The following is a 17,426-nucleotide window of genomic DNA, read 5'->3' on the forward strand; positions in this document are numbered from 1 at the left end:
TTCTGAACTTGACATGCATTGGCTATGGGAAAATAGGATATTCCCGGTTTGTTGACAGATGTCGAAGATGATAGGGTTGTGGACTTGGATTGGTTGTTGTTAAGGTGGGAATGATGAAGGTGTTTAGGACTGGTTTTGGCAGAAGACGAAGATGAATCGATGGTGTAATGGGGGTTGTTGGTCTCGGGAAGGTGGATGGGTAATGGGGGTTGAATGGGTATCGAACTCTTCACTTGATCCGGCGGAGGTAAGGACCCATTGACATTAAGCCGGCGGAGAATAATGGTCTTTGATTTCTGGGAAAAAAGGAGCGTGAGATCTAGGTGATCTGCAATAATCTTCCAAAAGATTCCATTAACGCCAGCTGGAAAACAGAAGGAACTTCGGGCATTCTCCTTGCCACCTGTACGGTACACTCTGATGAACGGATCAAAATTATTTTCCCTCGTCTCCCAGAACTATACGACTCCATTATCCCTACATCTTCCCCTCCTTTCCATGTCCTCCTTCAACGACGGGAACTTGTATGCCTTTGACCTTACGAAACATGCCAGACCGAAAATCCCTTCTACTGGTAAGTTGCAGGACCATTCCATGGAGTTACGGATCTCCCGAACCCTAGTGAATTTAGGGTTCATCTTCTCGAACCAGAATATCTTCTTGTCCACCTCTACAGAAACCGAAGTCTCAACCATGGCGGAGGCAAGCCAACACCGAGCGCCACCTCTCTCCTCACTTTCTCTCTCTTCACTTTCTCTCTCCTTATAGAATTTTAAATTTCCATTGGGAGGCGTTAAAAGTCTGTAACTCTACTTCACACTATCTTTTTATCACAGCCACATGAAATCATATTTGACATAGTTTCTTGATTATGACCGGATCACCGTCACCAAAAAATAAGAATAAAATCTTATTCACCCTCACAACCTGATGGAGACCATCTTCCTATTGGGCCTCACGGCCATGGTAATAGTGGGCCTCACGGTCAAGAAGCTACATTAGCGTAGTTTCTATAATTAAGTATTTAGGGTTTCCATAATTATGAGTCTTAGCAATCAAGGAAAGTATTATTAGTAGTTATCTTATTTCCTTATTTGAGTCTATCTAGGAAAGTACAATCTCTATATAAGAGAAGTCTAGTCTGTCTTTGTTAACCAGATCAGAGAATGTTATCAACCAAGTTTGTTATTAATCAAGTTTATTGTTCATCGTTATTTTATCAGTTTTATTTCGTTAGTTTAGTTTATTAATTAATGGTGGATTCCATTACTTTTACGCTTCCGCAACAATCTACATCACAACCAGCACGGGCACAAAGAACAGAGTAAAGATCAACAGAACTTCTTTCACTTATTACAACAGGACCCTAATTTCAAATTGTACCAACTCAAACAAATCCAAGTTCAACTCTATCACAAATGTCTCCACCAGGACAATATTCTCAATTCACATACCTTGAATCCATAGATTATTGAGATATGTGAGTGGTTGAGATGGCAAATATTACAGATTTTGCAATCTTCAATATGTAAGCAACTAACTCCATTTGTAACTCTGAAACAATGAATTAATTATGCAACCTCTCTTTTTAACTCAAGTGTGTAAGTGTGGAATGTGTGCAATCTTGTACCAATCGGTTCCCTTGTCCCTGTCACGTCATCTGTGTAGATCTGGATGACAATTTTCGATTTCTAGATTTTTTTTTTTTTTTGATGAGAGAATTTTCGATTTCTAGATTAATGAGAGATGTGAGTGGTTCGGAGGGTAAATATTTCAGATTATGGCAATCTTTAATATGTAAGGTATCAAGTGTTGTGAGGTTGGCTATCCACCCCGGCAAAGATGTCACCTTAGGTAATCTTAAAAGATACAGATAACGAAGAAAAGGGAGGTTCTCATCTGTTGAAAACTCAAATTCCGGACAACCTGCAAAAAATAAAACATAACAAGTGATCTTCTTAGTTATCAAATTTCTTTGATTTCATGCACCGAAAACTGGAAATCTAAAACGAGACAAAGAAAATAAATGATCACTTACTTTGGATGGTCAATTCAGTTAGTGAAGTGAGATTATTATAAAGCTCCTTAGTGAGATTCTTTAGCTTATCACAATAAATTATCTCAAGACTTGTAAGATTTTGCAGTGTCATCATCATTGTCGTCCCTGATACCCCAAAGGATATTAAATCATAAACTTCAGCAATCTGAAGTTTAGAAAGTTGAACGGGGGAACTTTCTAGACAGCTGACCAAAAACGATTCTACGCAATTCCTCAACTTTAAAACTCTTAAAGATAGCTGCAACAGGGGAATTTTTCTTAACTTGGTACACTTAGAGATGGTTAACTTTGTAAGGTGGGGGAATGAAGTTTGTCTATCTTCTTTTATTCCGTTTTCCACTTCTGATGACGGTGACGACCATTCCTCCAAACTAGGCATCTCAGATATTGATAATACTTCAAGTGATGGAAAGAAGACGAAACCTGATTGACCAACATGATTTCCATGATAAAACTCATCCCTGATGTATCTCACCGAATCCATTTTACATAATTTAAGAATTTTAAGTACCGGTTGTAGCCCAAGCGGCAGTAGAATTTCCACCCTTTGACAACCATAGAGTTTGATACGGTCTAAATTACGGAGGCAAGATAAATCACTTGGAAACATGGCACCTCCATACCCATTTATAGAAAGGTCACTCAAATTAGGTAGATGTTTGAGAATTTCCGCAACAATTTCCAGCACCTCTTCTTGTTATTCGCTGGTGCTGTAACTATTTCCTTGCTCGAGACTAATTGGCGGTGACCACTCTAACTGTACGACACGCAAATTGTGCTTTCCGATTAAGTTGCCTTTTTTAGCGTCAACTACGTTTCTCACATTGTTCATTGCTTTTACCGTTAATTCTCCTATCAGGTTGTTCAGTCCTTCTAATTGCTCAATAGTAGAACCACTCTCTGCACCTACAATGAAGAAGCTTAATGTTTGGAGATTAACCAATTCTCCCATTCCGTTTGGCATTCGGGTTAATGCATCACAACCATCGATGCATAGGTGTCTGAGGCTTCTCAGTTTCGATAGGTCGTTAGGTAACATTTGGAGCTTTTGACAGTCAGTTAGGTTCAAAGTTTGGAGATTAACCAATTTTCCCATACCGTTTGGCATTAGGGTTAATGCAAAACAACGTTCAATGAATAGGTGTCTGAGGCTACTCAATTTCGATAGGTCTTTAGGTAACATTTGGAGCTTAATACAGTGGGTTAGGTCCAACGTCTGCAGATTTCTTAGTTGACAAAATGATTTATTGGGTAATGAAGTTATACCAGTGTAGGAGAGATTGAGGTACCTCAAGTGCTTCAAATTGCTTATTTGGTCAAGCTTTGCATTTACCTTTCTTAAATTTAATGTCCGCAAATTTCTAAGATTTTTGAAGTTTAGTTGAAGATGAGTTCCAAGGCTGAACTGTTCACATAGAAGAGTGCGCAAATTTGGTTTTGATCTTTCCACGAAAAGCACAAGATTGCTCCGCAGTGAACTTGAGAACGACGAAACAAAAGACACATGCATGCCTTAATCTTCTATTACCAGTATTATTTCTTGTTTTGTCATTCCCAATCACAGAGCATTCTTCCCTCATTATAGAACATGCAAGGTCATGCATTAAGTCATGCATTTTACACGATATCACATTGCCAGATATATCGTTATAGGTGTCTTGAAAGAAGGACCTCCAACATAAATCGTTAAAAATCTCAATTCCCACATCTTCCAACTCTAAGTGACTACCTTTGAATGGAACAAAACCGTTTGCCATCCACAAATAAATCAATTCTTGTCGGTCGAATATGTAATCTTTTGGAAAGACGGAGCAATAAGCAAAACACGACCTCAAATGTGAGGGTAAATGATTGTAGCTCAACCTCAAAATTGACAAGATAGTGTCTTCATTTTCTAATTGAAGTTCCCAAATTTCATTGTCTCTAACAAACAACCACTCTTTCTCTTCTCTTTTACAGCGAAGTAGTGCTCCTAATGCTTTCGCAGCCAAGGGTATACCTCCACACTTAAGCGCAATCTCCTTGCCAATAGCTTCCAATTTCGGATAAATTTCTATTTCGTTTTTTCCCATGTCGAAAGCACGATGCTTGAACAGTGAAAAGCAATCCTCATGGGATAAACCTTTTGGGCGACACACTGGAAGCGTAGACATTATCGATGCCACTTTTTCAAGTCTGGTGGTCACAATAATTGAACTATCTTTGCTTCCACATCTGAGTGAGGATTTCAAAACATCCCACTTGTTCATATCATCATTCCATACATCATCTAACACCACTAAGAATCTCTGCCCATTAAGTTTCTCGCGAAGGCGACGTTGCAAAGGTTCTAAGTTTTCGAGATCATTTGCAACCCCTCCTAACGATTCTATAGTAGCTCTGAGAAGGAATTTCGGGTCAAAGTTGTCAGAGACACAAACCCAACATCTAACCTGAAAATGATTGACAATCCTCCCATCATGGTACACCATTTTAGCAAGAGTAGTCTTCCCAAGACCACCCATTCCATGTATTACACATACCGAAGCATCTCCTGCTCGACTAAGATCTCCACCTTCCTCCTCAACCCCTGTATTTTTTATCAATAGGTTCACCATGTAATCTTTATCATCTTCCCTTCCATAGACTTCTTTCTCGGCCATATCGGAGCTAGTTTCTAGGTGCTGAGTCGACCTCGGTTCAACTTTATTTCGCACTTCCAAATGGAAATTCGACCTTTGTCTGGCAATCTCATGAAACTCTGTCTGAACTTTTCTCATTCTTTTCGCAATTTCCCGACGAGAATAAACTTGTTTCAAATTGATACAAGATGAGAGATGTAATACCTGAAGATTGTTAGAAGTCGGGGTCTCCATTGTTTGAATGGTTAAAGCTTCAGTAGCTAACTCATCCAAGATGTCCTCGGCATCATAAGCTGCATCCTTGAGTTTATTCAACCAATTCTGAAGGGGTTTGTTTTTAAGTTGTTTTAACTCGGCGTCTTCAATGACATCTTTAATGGTGGATAGTGTGCTGGAAAATTTCTCCAACTTTTGTTTGAAACCAGAAAGCAGAGCAAATTCAGATTGGATAAGAGAACCGAGATTACCAAGAACAGTTTCAACTAAAGGAGAGACTAAAACTTGAAGAGCCATTGAAGCAGCCATCTCTTTGTCTGGTGGTAGGCAGATAGATCTATAGCAGGACTATACAAAGTGATATCTCTCTCATTGAAGTAAATAAAGACTTAGAATATGAGGTAGAAAACTGAGGCTGATCAAGATAAGTGGACTTGCTGGGGTCTTTCATTAATGTAAATAGTTGGGGTCGGGGAAGGAAACAGTTCTATTATGCCAAATGATAGGCTTATGCCTGGATCTCTTAATTAAGAGAGAGTAATAAGCTGAGTTAGGCATTTATGGCTAATCTCACATGCTCCCTCACTTTGTGAGGTTTTTCTGGGCTAAGCACTTTTTTTTCTGGTAACAGTACACATACATCTTCTAGGCCTATTACGTGTAGGTTTAGTTCTTAACATATTAGTCATCTTCTATATTTATCCGTCTTCTCTGTCACCACCAACATATCACCGTCATAAAGCGAATAAAAATGACCCATTATCAACTATAAAACAATAGATAGGCAAACTCTATGTACAAATTTCAACAAAAAAAAAACTCTATGTACAAAGGATGAGGCTTAAGCAGTTCTAGTCATCAAGAAACAGAAAGCTAATTCCTTTCCAAAAAAATATCGGTAATTTGGGAAATTCTATGTACAAAGGATTTTTGACAAAACCCTTGACTGGATGAGTCATACGGGTAAAAGAACGGTCCAGATTAAAGTCAAACTTTAGAAAAACTGTCTTTTAGTAAAAGTGAGTCATTAAGTCAAAGATTTTGTTATTGTAGCACACCCCAAATGATTTATGTGAGTACGTGACTGTCAGCATTCTTTGAGTGATGGATCAGAATCCAGCATAATGTTTTTATCATCGTCATCAACTCAAACCCCATCATTGGTCATTGCTTCAGTTTTCTCCGATCACTCTTCATCGTATAACTGCTCTATTTAATTTTGGAAAAGCTCCTATAAGCATAGGTAAAACCAGAATAGGTAAAACCAAAACCGAATCAACCTCAAATGCCCAAGAAAAGAGTGCATACCAACTAAAATTTAAGCAAGCAAAACAAAATGTAGTAACTGCAGACAGATGATAGTTGTGCTTCTATTTCAACTAAACTTCAAATTCACCAACAAAACTTCCCTCACTTACTCCAACAAGACCCTAATTTCAAAATTCACCAACTAAACCAAATCCAAGCCTAAGGTGCTGTTTGTTTTTTCACCAACTAAATTCAGATTCAGACCCAAAAAAAAAACAAACAGCACCTAACTTGTAAAATTATTCAGCATATTCAGATTCAGTTAATTCAGTTCAGCAAATTCAGATTCAGCAAATTCAGATTCATACCCAAAAAAAAAAAAAACAGCACCTAACTCTTTCACAAATTTCTTCACCAAGACAATATTATCATCACTAGACTAATCCCATGTGCCAAAATTCTGAGAAACATCAGTCACCTCTAACTCATCAAGTATCAAGTTTGGAATGCGGGCAATCTTGAACCAATCGGTTCCCCTGTCCTTTTAACATCGTCTGTGTAGATCTGGATGACAATCTTCTATCCGTAGATTATTAAGAGATGTGAGTAGCTCCGATGGCAAATATTTTAGATTTTCGCAACTTACAATGGTTAAGCTATCAAGCGTTGCAAGGTTGGCTATCCACTCCGGCAAAGATGTCACTTTAGGTAGTCTAACAAGACTCAGAAAAAGAAGAACGAGGAGGTTATGAAACTCATTTGTTGAAAACTCAAATTCCGGAGTCCGGACAATCTTTCAAGATCGAGAAACTCACCAACCAAGTCTGTTTACGTGGGATTACTGATGCGCCTAAAAGACAAATCCAGAAGGAAGTCATTGCCACAAGAAACGTCAAAATCTTAGTAATATGTTCGAGTAGGATGTGGATTCCTAACTAGTTCCAACACAAACAATAAACTCCAGTTCAAAGTAATGGTTATGAAGGAAACCATATCCTTTTCCACAAATGAGAAAAACATTAACACAACTTTCTCCACTCAAACTATCCAAATACAATACAAATACGAATGTGGTTAATCGGAATACGAAGCATCTGAATCAAATAGACCCAAAATCACAACCCGAATCAACAATTCAAACAAAACACACAAAAACAAACATTCTCAAATCTGACTCTGAGACAATTCCGACCTAACTACTTAAAGAAAAAAAAAAACAAAAACAAATCAAAATCAGACAAAAAACTACAATCCAGATAATGGACTTAATTTAAGTAATAATCTTAACCTCATTTCAGTACGGAGATCAGAAAATCAGCTGCCTTTCAGCTACATTCTGATCGAAATCCTTAACAAGGTTAGGTTTTCGGAAAAATATGAATTGAACAGTTCAACGAGTAAAAGAATGCCCTAAAAAATTCAAATGATTGAAGCTATACAAATAATTCTGAGAGATTAAGAGCCATCAGAGGGGAAGAAAAACCTAAAGATTTATCTCATTGCGTCATTGTAAATACAATGAACAACTCAAAGCCCTTGCGCAATATCCCAACATCATATGGCTAGTTTCTCAACAAATACACAAAAAATGATTTAAATATGATCGAGAAATAGTTTAGTTGCCGAGCAAAGAAACCCCAAGTGTTATCAATCGAGCGAAGATTCAATGATTTTACCTCTTTTAAGATGGTTGATTGTGAAGTGGGTTTGCGAGAAATCAATATCCCATCAGTCTAGAGAATGAAATTAGGGTTTCGAGTCTCGCTGGGTAGAATGGTAGATAACCTTTCCGTCACATATCGTATTATAAATGCGCCGTTGACACATATGAGAAATGACTAAAGGTGTCCCCGAACATAACCAAAAGGGTGCCTCTATACACAGCTCACTTTTTAACTACGACATTTCGCTTGAGTTATTGACGCCCGTCAATCCAATGTCCACTACGAGACAGTAAGCATGTCGTCATACTGGTTTCACAATGAGGTTCGGCTAAGACTAAGAGCATCTCCAATGTAAGAGCATCTCCAATGCAACACTCAACCTTAGAAACTCCGAGTGGCACGTGAGATTTTCAGAGTTTTTCTTTGAAAACCCTCTCCAATGCAAAACTTAATATGAATCTTCAAAATGATGTGGCGGTAGTTAAATAGAGATATCTCAAGAGGACACTCTGAAAATGGAGTGTCCTCTTGGGATATCTCTAATTGCCACCTCAGCATTATTTATATTTATAAATTAAAAATCTTAAGTAATAAAGCCGAAGCCAATTAAAACACCCAACTCCTTTGCCAAATCTGATTGATTGGCATCTTCATCTCCCCATGCCCTCCCATCTTTTCCACTGTTTCATTTTACCTAATTCAACTATAATTGTGTTTTTTAATAGTTAAGTGTTTTAAGCAACAACATACATGGAAGTAGAGAAGAACCAGACCTATAAAACAACCTAATTTGATTATATGTGGCTTACACCCAGTCATCTAACTATGTTAATTGCCATTTTTATGTTGCTAGCAAACCATGTACCCTAAAGTGTTATGAACAACACGAATGGTAAACAACAATCTGCCAAAAGAAGAAATAATCTAACACAAATCCAAAACCCGTAATTTATTCTTGTGGTGATGAAAATTTATGTTCAATAAGAAAACCCTAGCTACCTTTCCTTCATGTCCTTTTCCCTTCTCGATCAAAACCTTAATAAACCTAGAATCTTCTTCGAACTGTTAGAGATTCACCAAGAAATCACAGGAAAAGTCCTGTTCAATCTTCATCTTCACAACTTGTTCCACTTCACGTCTTTATCTTGACACTTCACGGCCAAAGAAACTATTTTCGTAGCTTGTTTCTGTTTTCCCCTACTCACTTTTTAATTTTTTATTTGTGCAACTTCAAATTAAAAATGCCACGTAAGTAATTATGTATGAGATTTAGAGTTTTGCATTGGAGAAGTCCTCGAAACCGAGGATCTCTATGTGGCCAAATAGGAAAGAGAAACTCTAGAGATCTTCCTTTGAAACTTGACATCTAGGATATTTAGAATTTTTTTAGAGTTTTGCATTGGAGATGCTCTAACACTCAAAAAAAATTCAATTAATCTAATGTGTCAAATATGAACTGAGTTTCTCTTTCCTATGTAGCACAATTAAGATACTCAATTCAAAATACTTCTCGAATGCAACACTCAAAAAACCTCAATATTTACTTTAGACTTACTCTTGTTTTTTATTTTAATATATAAAATGATGGTGTGGACCAATTGAGACACAACAATAAATGTTGAGATACTCAAAAGAAAACTCAATTGTTGAGTTTTCTTTTAAGTATCTCAACATTTATTGTTGACACATTATATTGAGTTTCTAGTTGAGTGTTGCATTGGAGAGTGTTTTTTGTTAAAAACTCAAATAATTTTATGTGTCAAATTGAGTTTTACAAGTTGAGTGTTGCATTGGAGATGCTCTTAGGTTTTGGGTCTGTCCAATCTAAAACCTTGTTTACAGGTTCGAACTGTGTAGTCTGTAACCATTCAGAGTCTTTAGATTTGATAAACTTCATTAACACTTACTTGTAACCCAAATTCTGGGCTCTATTTAACTACTATCATTAGGTGGCCTAAGTGTACTCGTCAGTAAACTCTCACAAACCCCACCAAAATGCATCACATTCTAAAATATTACCATCACACTTATAGTGGAAGCCCCAAACACTCCAGACTCCTCCAAACAACGTACAATTATTACTTAAGAGTCACAACAGGAGCAACCCTCAGCCAAAGTGACCAAAGCAGTCGCTTTGGGCACTAAACTTAGAAAGGGCCCAAATGTTTTAGCCGTAGATGATTATGTATAAGAACGAGTGATGTAGAACGCAGCGGAATTAAAGAAGACGATAAAATTAAACAAAGAACGATAAAATAACGATGAAATAACTCTAAATACTTAAAACTTTATTAAACTTCAATGGGGTTTCTCTTCAACTTGAGAATAATGGACAAACTAGATATCCTTTTATAGGATTCTGGACTTTCCTAGATAGACTTGAATTAGATTTTCCTAAATAATTAAAATACTGCAACTTCCTAAATAACTAGACTCAAATCTGGACCTTTCCAATTATTGGAAATACTAAAATAACATAATTTCCTAAACTTAAATTCTCTAATAATCATACTAAAATTGGGACTTCCTAAAACTATTCTCCATGGCCGGTTGGCCCATGGCTTGGTTTGGTCATGGAAAAAGCCTCCACGCCGGGTGCCCCTGCATCAGCTTCCCCTTCTCCCACGAGGTTCGTCCCGAACCGTTTCGACGAAGAAAATAAGTGAGCCGCCTGTATACGTTGAATTCCGCCAGACCGATTCTTAGTGTCCACTTTTCACGAAAGTTGCTGAAAATCTGTAGAAGATAATGATGTATTAGGGAACCCATTATAATCTGGACCCCGTGACGCTCCGAGATTCGCAAATTCAACAATAGTGAAGAACCATCCAACAAATCGCGACATCGACCGTCATCTTTTAGCTTCTGGAAAGAAATCACAAATACGACCTTCTTTCTTGGAGAAACAACAATGAATGTCGTCTTCCATTCCAATATGAATACCACCTTTTGTCGTTTAATAACCACCTGAAATAACCTAACAAGGTTTTGACTATCAAGTGAAAAGGCGAATCGTGGGGAACAAATAAAGATTAACAAATTACTTGGTTCCCAAAGAAAATAACGATAGATTTTTGTCGCATTCGGAACCGTCTTACCCAATCTCAAGTTGGCTCTTGTCTCACCTTTTAACTTAGCTGTAGATATGTCAATCGTAGCTTCACGTGACAATTCATCAATCGCTATAGCCTTCCTAACACTCTCCACCATAAAGGATTCTTCAAAAATCACATAGAACTTAGTAATTTCCTGAACCACTTTATTGAAGTTTCCATTTTTAAATAATTTCATTGCTCTTGGACCCAAATCTGGATCAACAGATCTCAAACCCATAATTTTGGACAATATGAATTTGGTATAATCCTCACCCCACTGTGTCAATGACAAGATTTCTTCCAAATACAACTCGATTTCCTTCGGATCGGGATCTTTTGTAGTTCCAACAGAGAGTAGGTTCTTACTATAAGAGTTAATTTCATATTCTAATCTACTCAATTGCCGATACTCCATATATTTCTTCAAGATAAGCGAACCTCGAGTATCACATTCCTCTTGAAGCTCACATATGGCATAAAGAATTCCATCTGCACCACAAAGACTCTGCAAAATCTCAGCATTTTCTTCAACAACCAAAACAATATCTCTAAACAGCTTTGTGAAACAACCGACAAAATTAACTTGATTAATTCCTCCACCGTTGTTGTGTTCCTGAAGTTCCTCTAAGTGCTCAAATTCTGATCTAGAGTTGAATGCAATTACTTTCTTTAAATAAGAAACATAAACTTGAAATCCTTCATCTTCAATACCTAACAGTGAAAAAAACTTAATAAACCGTAAAATCGTCGTATGATCACATCGATCTACGGCAGAAGACAATTTATTCCTAACAATTCCTTCAAGTTGTTTCGTTGATGAAAGAAGATGTTCTCTCTGTTCAGATCCAGAATCTTTAAATTTCTCATCGATTTGTAAAAATATTGAAACATATTTGGCCGCTGATTCATAATCTTCAGTTTTTAATGCTTTTTTAACACCATCAATACAATTACCTCTTTCAACAATAGCATCAATTCTAGATAAAGTAAATTGAACACAAGATTGAGCAAGATCTAATTCTCTAACTTTTCCACTTACCTGAACAGCAAGGTCACAAGTTGATCGAACATTAGTCAACATATAATTTGAATCAGCTTTAACAATCGCCAAATCTTCATCGGATTTCTGCAAATTAATGAGTGTTTTCGCAAGATCTGTTCTTTGAGATAGTAAATTTTCGAGTTGAACATCGATGCCTCTTTGATAAGCTATGTATTCGTGAAGGAGATGAGTCATTGCTCCTGCATCAGTAAGATTACGAACATGTTCTAGGGTTTCTGTACTACCAAAGTTAACTGAAGAAACTCCCTTTTCTTCTTCTTCTTTGATGGCGGAATTTGGAAGCACTGTGTTTGGTGGTTCGTCTTGAATTGGTAGAAGTATAATCTTCTTCCGAAGCCAAAAGAATTCAAAGATGTTCGCGCGGCATCTTTGAACCGCGTCCACATCATAAATCCATGGTTTGCCTAAGATGAGATGACAGTTCTCCATGTCAACAATATCACAACAAAGGTAGTCATGATAGTGGGAACCGATTGAGAACAAAAATATGCATTGTTGACTAACTGCCAATTCGTTTTTGTCAGAAACCCAACCGAGTTTATACGGGCAAGGGTGGTCGTAAGTAGGAAGACCGAGTGCTTTGACTAGGCGAAGTGATATCATGTTTCCTTCGCTACCATCGTCAATAATAAAGTCACATACCTTATTGTTGATGGTAAGTCTTGACTGGAAAACGTTATGTCTTTCCGCAGGATCCAGAGGTTTGGGAAGGATGGAAGAAGACCGTTGAAGTGGTGAATTCGGCGGTGGTGAATGAATAGAGTACGGAGGTGGTGACGGTTGGTATTGACGAGGAGACGGTTGTGGAGGATTTTCTCGTGCGATTTCTCCCGGATTCCAATGATAATTGTACGAGTCGTTATTCGCATATAAACATGAAGAACATGAGCATTGATTCGTTATCTCTTGATGAGTATAATTTGATTGAATATAATCATCTTGACGAATATAATACGATTGATACTGATGTAACTGGTCTGGAAAAAAATTTCCAGAATCATTAGCCAAAAACTTTGGTGGCTCTGAATACCACATGATGTAGAACGCAGCGTAATTAAAGAAGACGATAAAATTAAACAAAGAACGATAAAATAACGATGAAATAACTCTAAATACTGAAAACTTTATTAAACTTCAATGGGGTTTCTCTTCAACTTGAGAATAATGGACAAACTAGATATCCTTTTATAGGATTCTGGACTTTCCTAGATAGACTTGAATTAGACTTTCCTAAATAATTAAAATACTGCAACTTCCTAAATAACTAGACTCAAATCTGGACCTTTCCAATTATTAGAAATACTAAAATAACATAATTTCCAAAACTTAAATTCTCTAATAATCATACTAAAATTGGGACTTCCTAAAACTATTCTCCATGGCCGGTTGGCCCATGGCTTGGTTTGGTCATGGAAAAAGCCTCCACGCCGGGTGCCCCTGCGTCAACGAGTCTACTTTTAAACATCAATGGAGTTCCTGCACAATGGTTTAGATTTTTTTTTTTCTTATGAGAAATGGTTTAGGGTTTGTTTTTTTTTTAAACCAAGTGAAACCATATTTCATTCATAAGTGATTCGACCACAAGTTACATGGATGATAATTTGTATTTCTTTGAGAACTACATGAGAGTTACATACGATAAGTTCATAGAACTTTCGAATGTAAAGTGCCTCATGAAGGAAAAGAAATTGACCAGACACAGATTGAAAAACAAAAGACCCTAAAGGCCGACAAAAGATCATGAAGATCGAAAATGAAAAGACCCTAAAGGTCGACAAAATACATAGAACTGAAACTAAAATTGTTCCAACCGAGAGAACTACGGCCGATGATGAATGTAAATCGCAAGGCCAACCACCACCATCACTGCCGAACAAGTCTTTGAGTCCTTCTGTTTAGGTTTGTTACTTGATAGATCCAAAGATTCAAGAAGCTTCAATCAACCAAATGTTGTTGTATCAATTCCTGTTGAACCCTAGAAATCCCAAATCTCTCTTCTTTTCTGCCTCTCTCACTCCATCAATATGTTACTAAATCTTTCGCATTCTTTAAAAAATTGAAAGAATCGATCAGCTCGCTTTGGGCCACCAAATTTTGGGGGCCACATTTGCAGATGCGCCTGTTGAATTTTGTAGCAGTCACGTTTTTTTAACTTAAGCCCAGTAGAAACTGAAATAAGAGGCCCGTATTCAAGAGGAGCTGGTTTCAATAAATGAGACCACCAAAAGTTTGAACTTTTCAACCAAATGACCATTCCACACATGTCTGTTTTTACTCCTACTTCATCTCTCTAGATTCCATGTCTCTTTGTATCTCTTAGCCACTTTATGTCACTCTCTGTCACGGTCTAAACTCATCCCCACTTCTCTCCACAATTTATACATGGCCAGCGCTTTGGGGAAAGCTAAATAGTTTCCTGGGTGTGAAATTTTAAAGGCAATATGCAAATTTTTGAAAATTTTCCGGAGAAACATATTTTATGGAGAATATTTTTTACCACTCTCTCTCCCCTCCTCACCTCTCTCTCTCTCTCCCCCCCACCACTCTCTCTGTCTTCTCCGATCAGGTCGCCGGCCAGAAAATTTTCCGACCGGCGACCTGGAAAGATAAAAAAAAAAAAAAAAAAAATCACTCCTCTCTCTAGAAATTTCGACGAAGGGGTAAAAATTTTTCCAAACGGCGACCTGGTCGGAGAAGACAGAGAGAGAGGTAAAAAAGAAAAACTTTTTTATTGCAAATTTATAATATAAGTTAATATTATAGTTTAAAGTGGATACATAAATTTTTTTTATTATTATTTAGTATATATGTAACTTTTATTTTTACTTTATTGCGTTGTTTTTGTTACGTTCAAGTTATTCCTGATTAATTTAAATTTCATTTTTTGGGTGGTTTCTATTATTTATTTATTTTTGTTATGTTCAAGTTATTCCTCATTAGAATTTTTAATGAACCATGGTATTTTTAACTATTCTAAATGCTAAAACTCATTTATAACAGCTCGAACTCTTCTCATAACAGGAGGTTTAGAATATGGTGGCTGATAGCATAAAACACCTTGAAATTTTTTTTTTGACTGTATAAGACGTAAAACTATGTTTTATACATAATGTATTTGTCTTTCAAATTAGACAAACACATTATTAAGAATTTATTGGACACCCTTCAATAAAAAAAAAATATTTGTTGGGCACATAACTTTCAAATACGTTAGATATATATAAGTCTTGGTATCATATAATCAAGGTAGTCTGGGAACTAAAATTACTTCTTTACTTCAAGTCATTGAACGATTCTTAATTTTTTTTTATGCTTAACCAAAGTGGGGGGAAAATAAAATAAAATAAGAAACGGACCAAGTATCTCTTATCCTATTTTCGCATTAGAGAATGTGAACCTGTGTCAAACTATTGATTAATATATTGGAATAATCTTATATATACATCTTCGAATGAAGTTGGGATAATGGAAAAGATGTTAAATTTTTAAACATATTTCCATAGTCGAGACGGCCTTAGGTTCTGGAGAGTTTAAGAGAAAATTTGAATTTGTATATAATAAAGAGGGCCCCAATTTCAAATTTCGTTTCGGACCACCAAAATCACAGGGTCGGCCCTGCTCAGAAGGAGAACAACCTTAAAAACTATTTATTGAAGGAGAACAAACTACAAAATGAAACATAAAAGGGTCCTGGCGAACGGAGGACTTTTCGCCGGAGGAAAGAGACGTAGATCTGAGTACTAAGAGTGAGAGAGACGGTTTTTTTTTCCAGAGGGAGGAGACGGTTTACAGAGAATGTTTAGGGCTTGTTACCAGTCCTAGTACACCCATGTTCAATTATGTCTTTAATTTTAATAAAAGGAAAAACAGAACACAAGGGTATTGTAAGTCTCTAACCCTGCCTCTCCATTTTCTATTTTTCCAATAAACACTACACATTTCTAATAAGGTGGTGCTAGAGTGACTTAGAGGATGACTTAGAGGATGACATAACGACGTGGAATTCACTAAAAGACAAGGTTTTTTCAAAGTTTGACCACGGTGGGGACCGCTTTTCTTTCCGAGGAAACATGTCATCCTCTAAGTACCAAATTCAAAGTCACTCTATCATTTCCCTTTCTAATATTGAAGGATTATTTAACTAGTTCTGTTTTTGTTCAAAATGAAGGATAGATGCTATATTTGGTATGGATTCAACTAGTATAGATACATTGGATGTTTGATTTTTCGATTTTTTTTCTTTATATCAAGCAAATCATGTTTAAAATAATTTATTAAAATAAAGAATTTTTGGGCTTATAGCCCAAAAAACGGGTCCTAATAGTAGATATAATCCTCTCTAATCCTATAAAGGGTTTTAAAGCCAAAAAAATAATATAAATGGATATCTAGTCCATTTGGTCTCATCTAGAGAGAAAACACAAATCTCTAAAATAAATATTATTTCATAATCCCTAATCGAACCTTTCCATATTTTATAACTGATTTACCTTCGAAATTAATGCATATCTTTTTCCATATTTATCTCCCATATTTCTCTCCAATCATGTTTCTATTCAAAGTAAGGATATCTTCATTATTTTCAGTAACGGAAACTCTTTATTTGATCTCTCTAAAACCGATTCAGTTGACAAACCTCCATTAAACTCAGAAAATCTTCTTTTTCTACATTATATTGCTGTCCAAATTCATCATTTATCAGGTTTAATACTTTCGAAATCTTTATAAACACCATTGTTAATATTTAATATTTAATATTTCTTCTTATAACTAAAACCCTACTAATTTCGCTCTATTATAAAACGCATCAGATTTATGATACATATCTATAAGATCTGTTTACTAATTCATTAACTTCGAATGTATGATGTTTATTTTCTCTCTCTAAAATTTTCATAAATGTTTAAGATCTTTATGTCTATTCCTTATTCAATAATTCATAACTAAAACCCTAAAATTTTCATAACTGTTTAAAATCTTTATGTTTATTCCTTATTCAATGATTCCTTCAAAGTTAGTATGTTATGTTTGCATCCAGTGATAATATCATATTTCTTTAGATCTATGTTTAATCTTCTGTTGTTTCTGATATTTCATGAGATCAGATTATCAATCATCAATCGAATGTTTAATGTTTATTTTCTTTCTCTCTCTTAAAATTTCATTTATGTTTTTGATCTTGATGTTTAATCCTTCAACTCGAGTTTGACATTATTGCAATCAATCATCATAGCAGATATCTTTAGATTTGTTGTTTAAGCTTAATGATATTCTCATTTTTTTTTCTTCAGATATGGTTTTCAATCCGTACGGATTTATGAAACATTTGTTCTTTCGTACAGTTACTAATAACAGAATTTACAGTACATGTACTTTATTGTAAATTACCACAATTTATAGTAAATTATGAGTAATTTATAAAACATTACCCGTGCTTTAACACCAAAACAGTACTCATTT

General features: G+C 36.0%; 2 protein-coding genes, 1 long non-coding RNA gene and 2 pseudogenes across 4 annotated transcripts in view; all 5 read right to left on the bottom strand.

Annotated features, from left to right (window-relative positions):
- Nucleotides 1-17,426, bottom strand: part of LOC147551267 (putative disease resistance protein RGA3) — a 59,033-nt gene that overhangs the window by 38,631 nt on the left and 2,976 nt on the right. The window lies entirely within an intron of this gene.
- Nucleotides 1,652-3,011, bottom strand: LOC147551269 (putative disease resistance protein RGA3). Its single transcript, XM_086665332.1, has 3 exons — nucleotides 2,855-3,011; nucleotides 2,039-2,752; nucleotides 1,652-1,926 (listed from the first exon to the last, which is right to left on the bottom strand). The coding sequence occupies exons 1-3, from the start codon at nucleotides 3,009-3,011 to the stop codon at nucleotides 1,652-1,654; spliced, it is 1,146 nt and encodes a 381-aa protein (XP_086521458.1).
- Nucleotides 1,928-5,251, bottom strand: LOC147551270 (putative disease resistance protein RGA3 pseudogene; annotated as a pseudogene). The gene has a single exon (XR_015238940.1). The product of XR_015238940.1 is annotated as a putative disease resistance protein RGA3 pseudogene (transcript).
- On the bottom strand, nucleotides 6,253-7,947 carry LOC147551271 (uncharacterized). The gene is made up of 4 exons (XR_015238944.1): nucleotides 7,821-7,947; nucleotides 6,960-7,713; nucleotides 6,535-6,857; nucleotides 6,253-6,363 (listed from the first exon to the last, which is right to left on the bottom strand). It is a non-coding gene; the product is annotated as an uncharacterized LOC147551271 (long non-coding RNA).
- Nucleotides 8,683-12,395, bottom strand: LOC147551272 (conserved oligomeric Golgi complex subunit 4 pseudogene; annotated as a pseudogene).

Source organism: Eschscholzia californica, unplaced genomic scaffold (genome assembly GCF_041429995.1).
Source record: "Eschscholzia californica isolate CP2 unplaced genomic scaffold, dmEscCali1.0.p SCAF_3, whole genome shotgun sequence".
Taxonomy (NCBI): domain Eukaryota; kingdom Viridiplantae; phylum Streptophyta; class Magnoliopsida; order Ranunculales; family Papaveraceae; genus Eschscholzia; species Eschscholzia californica.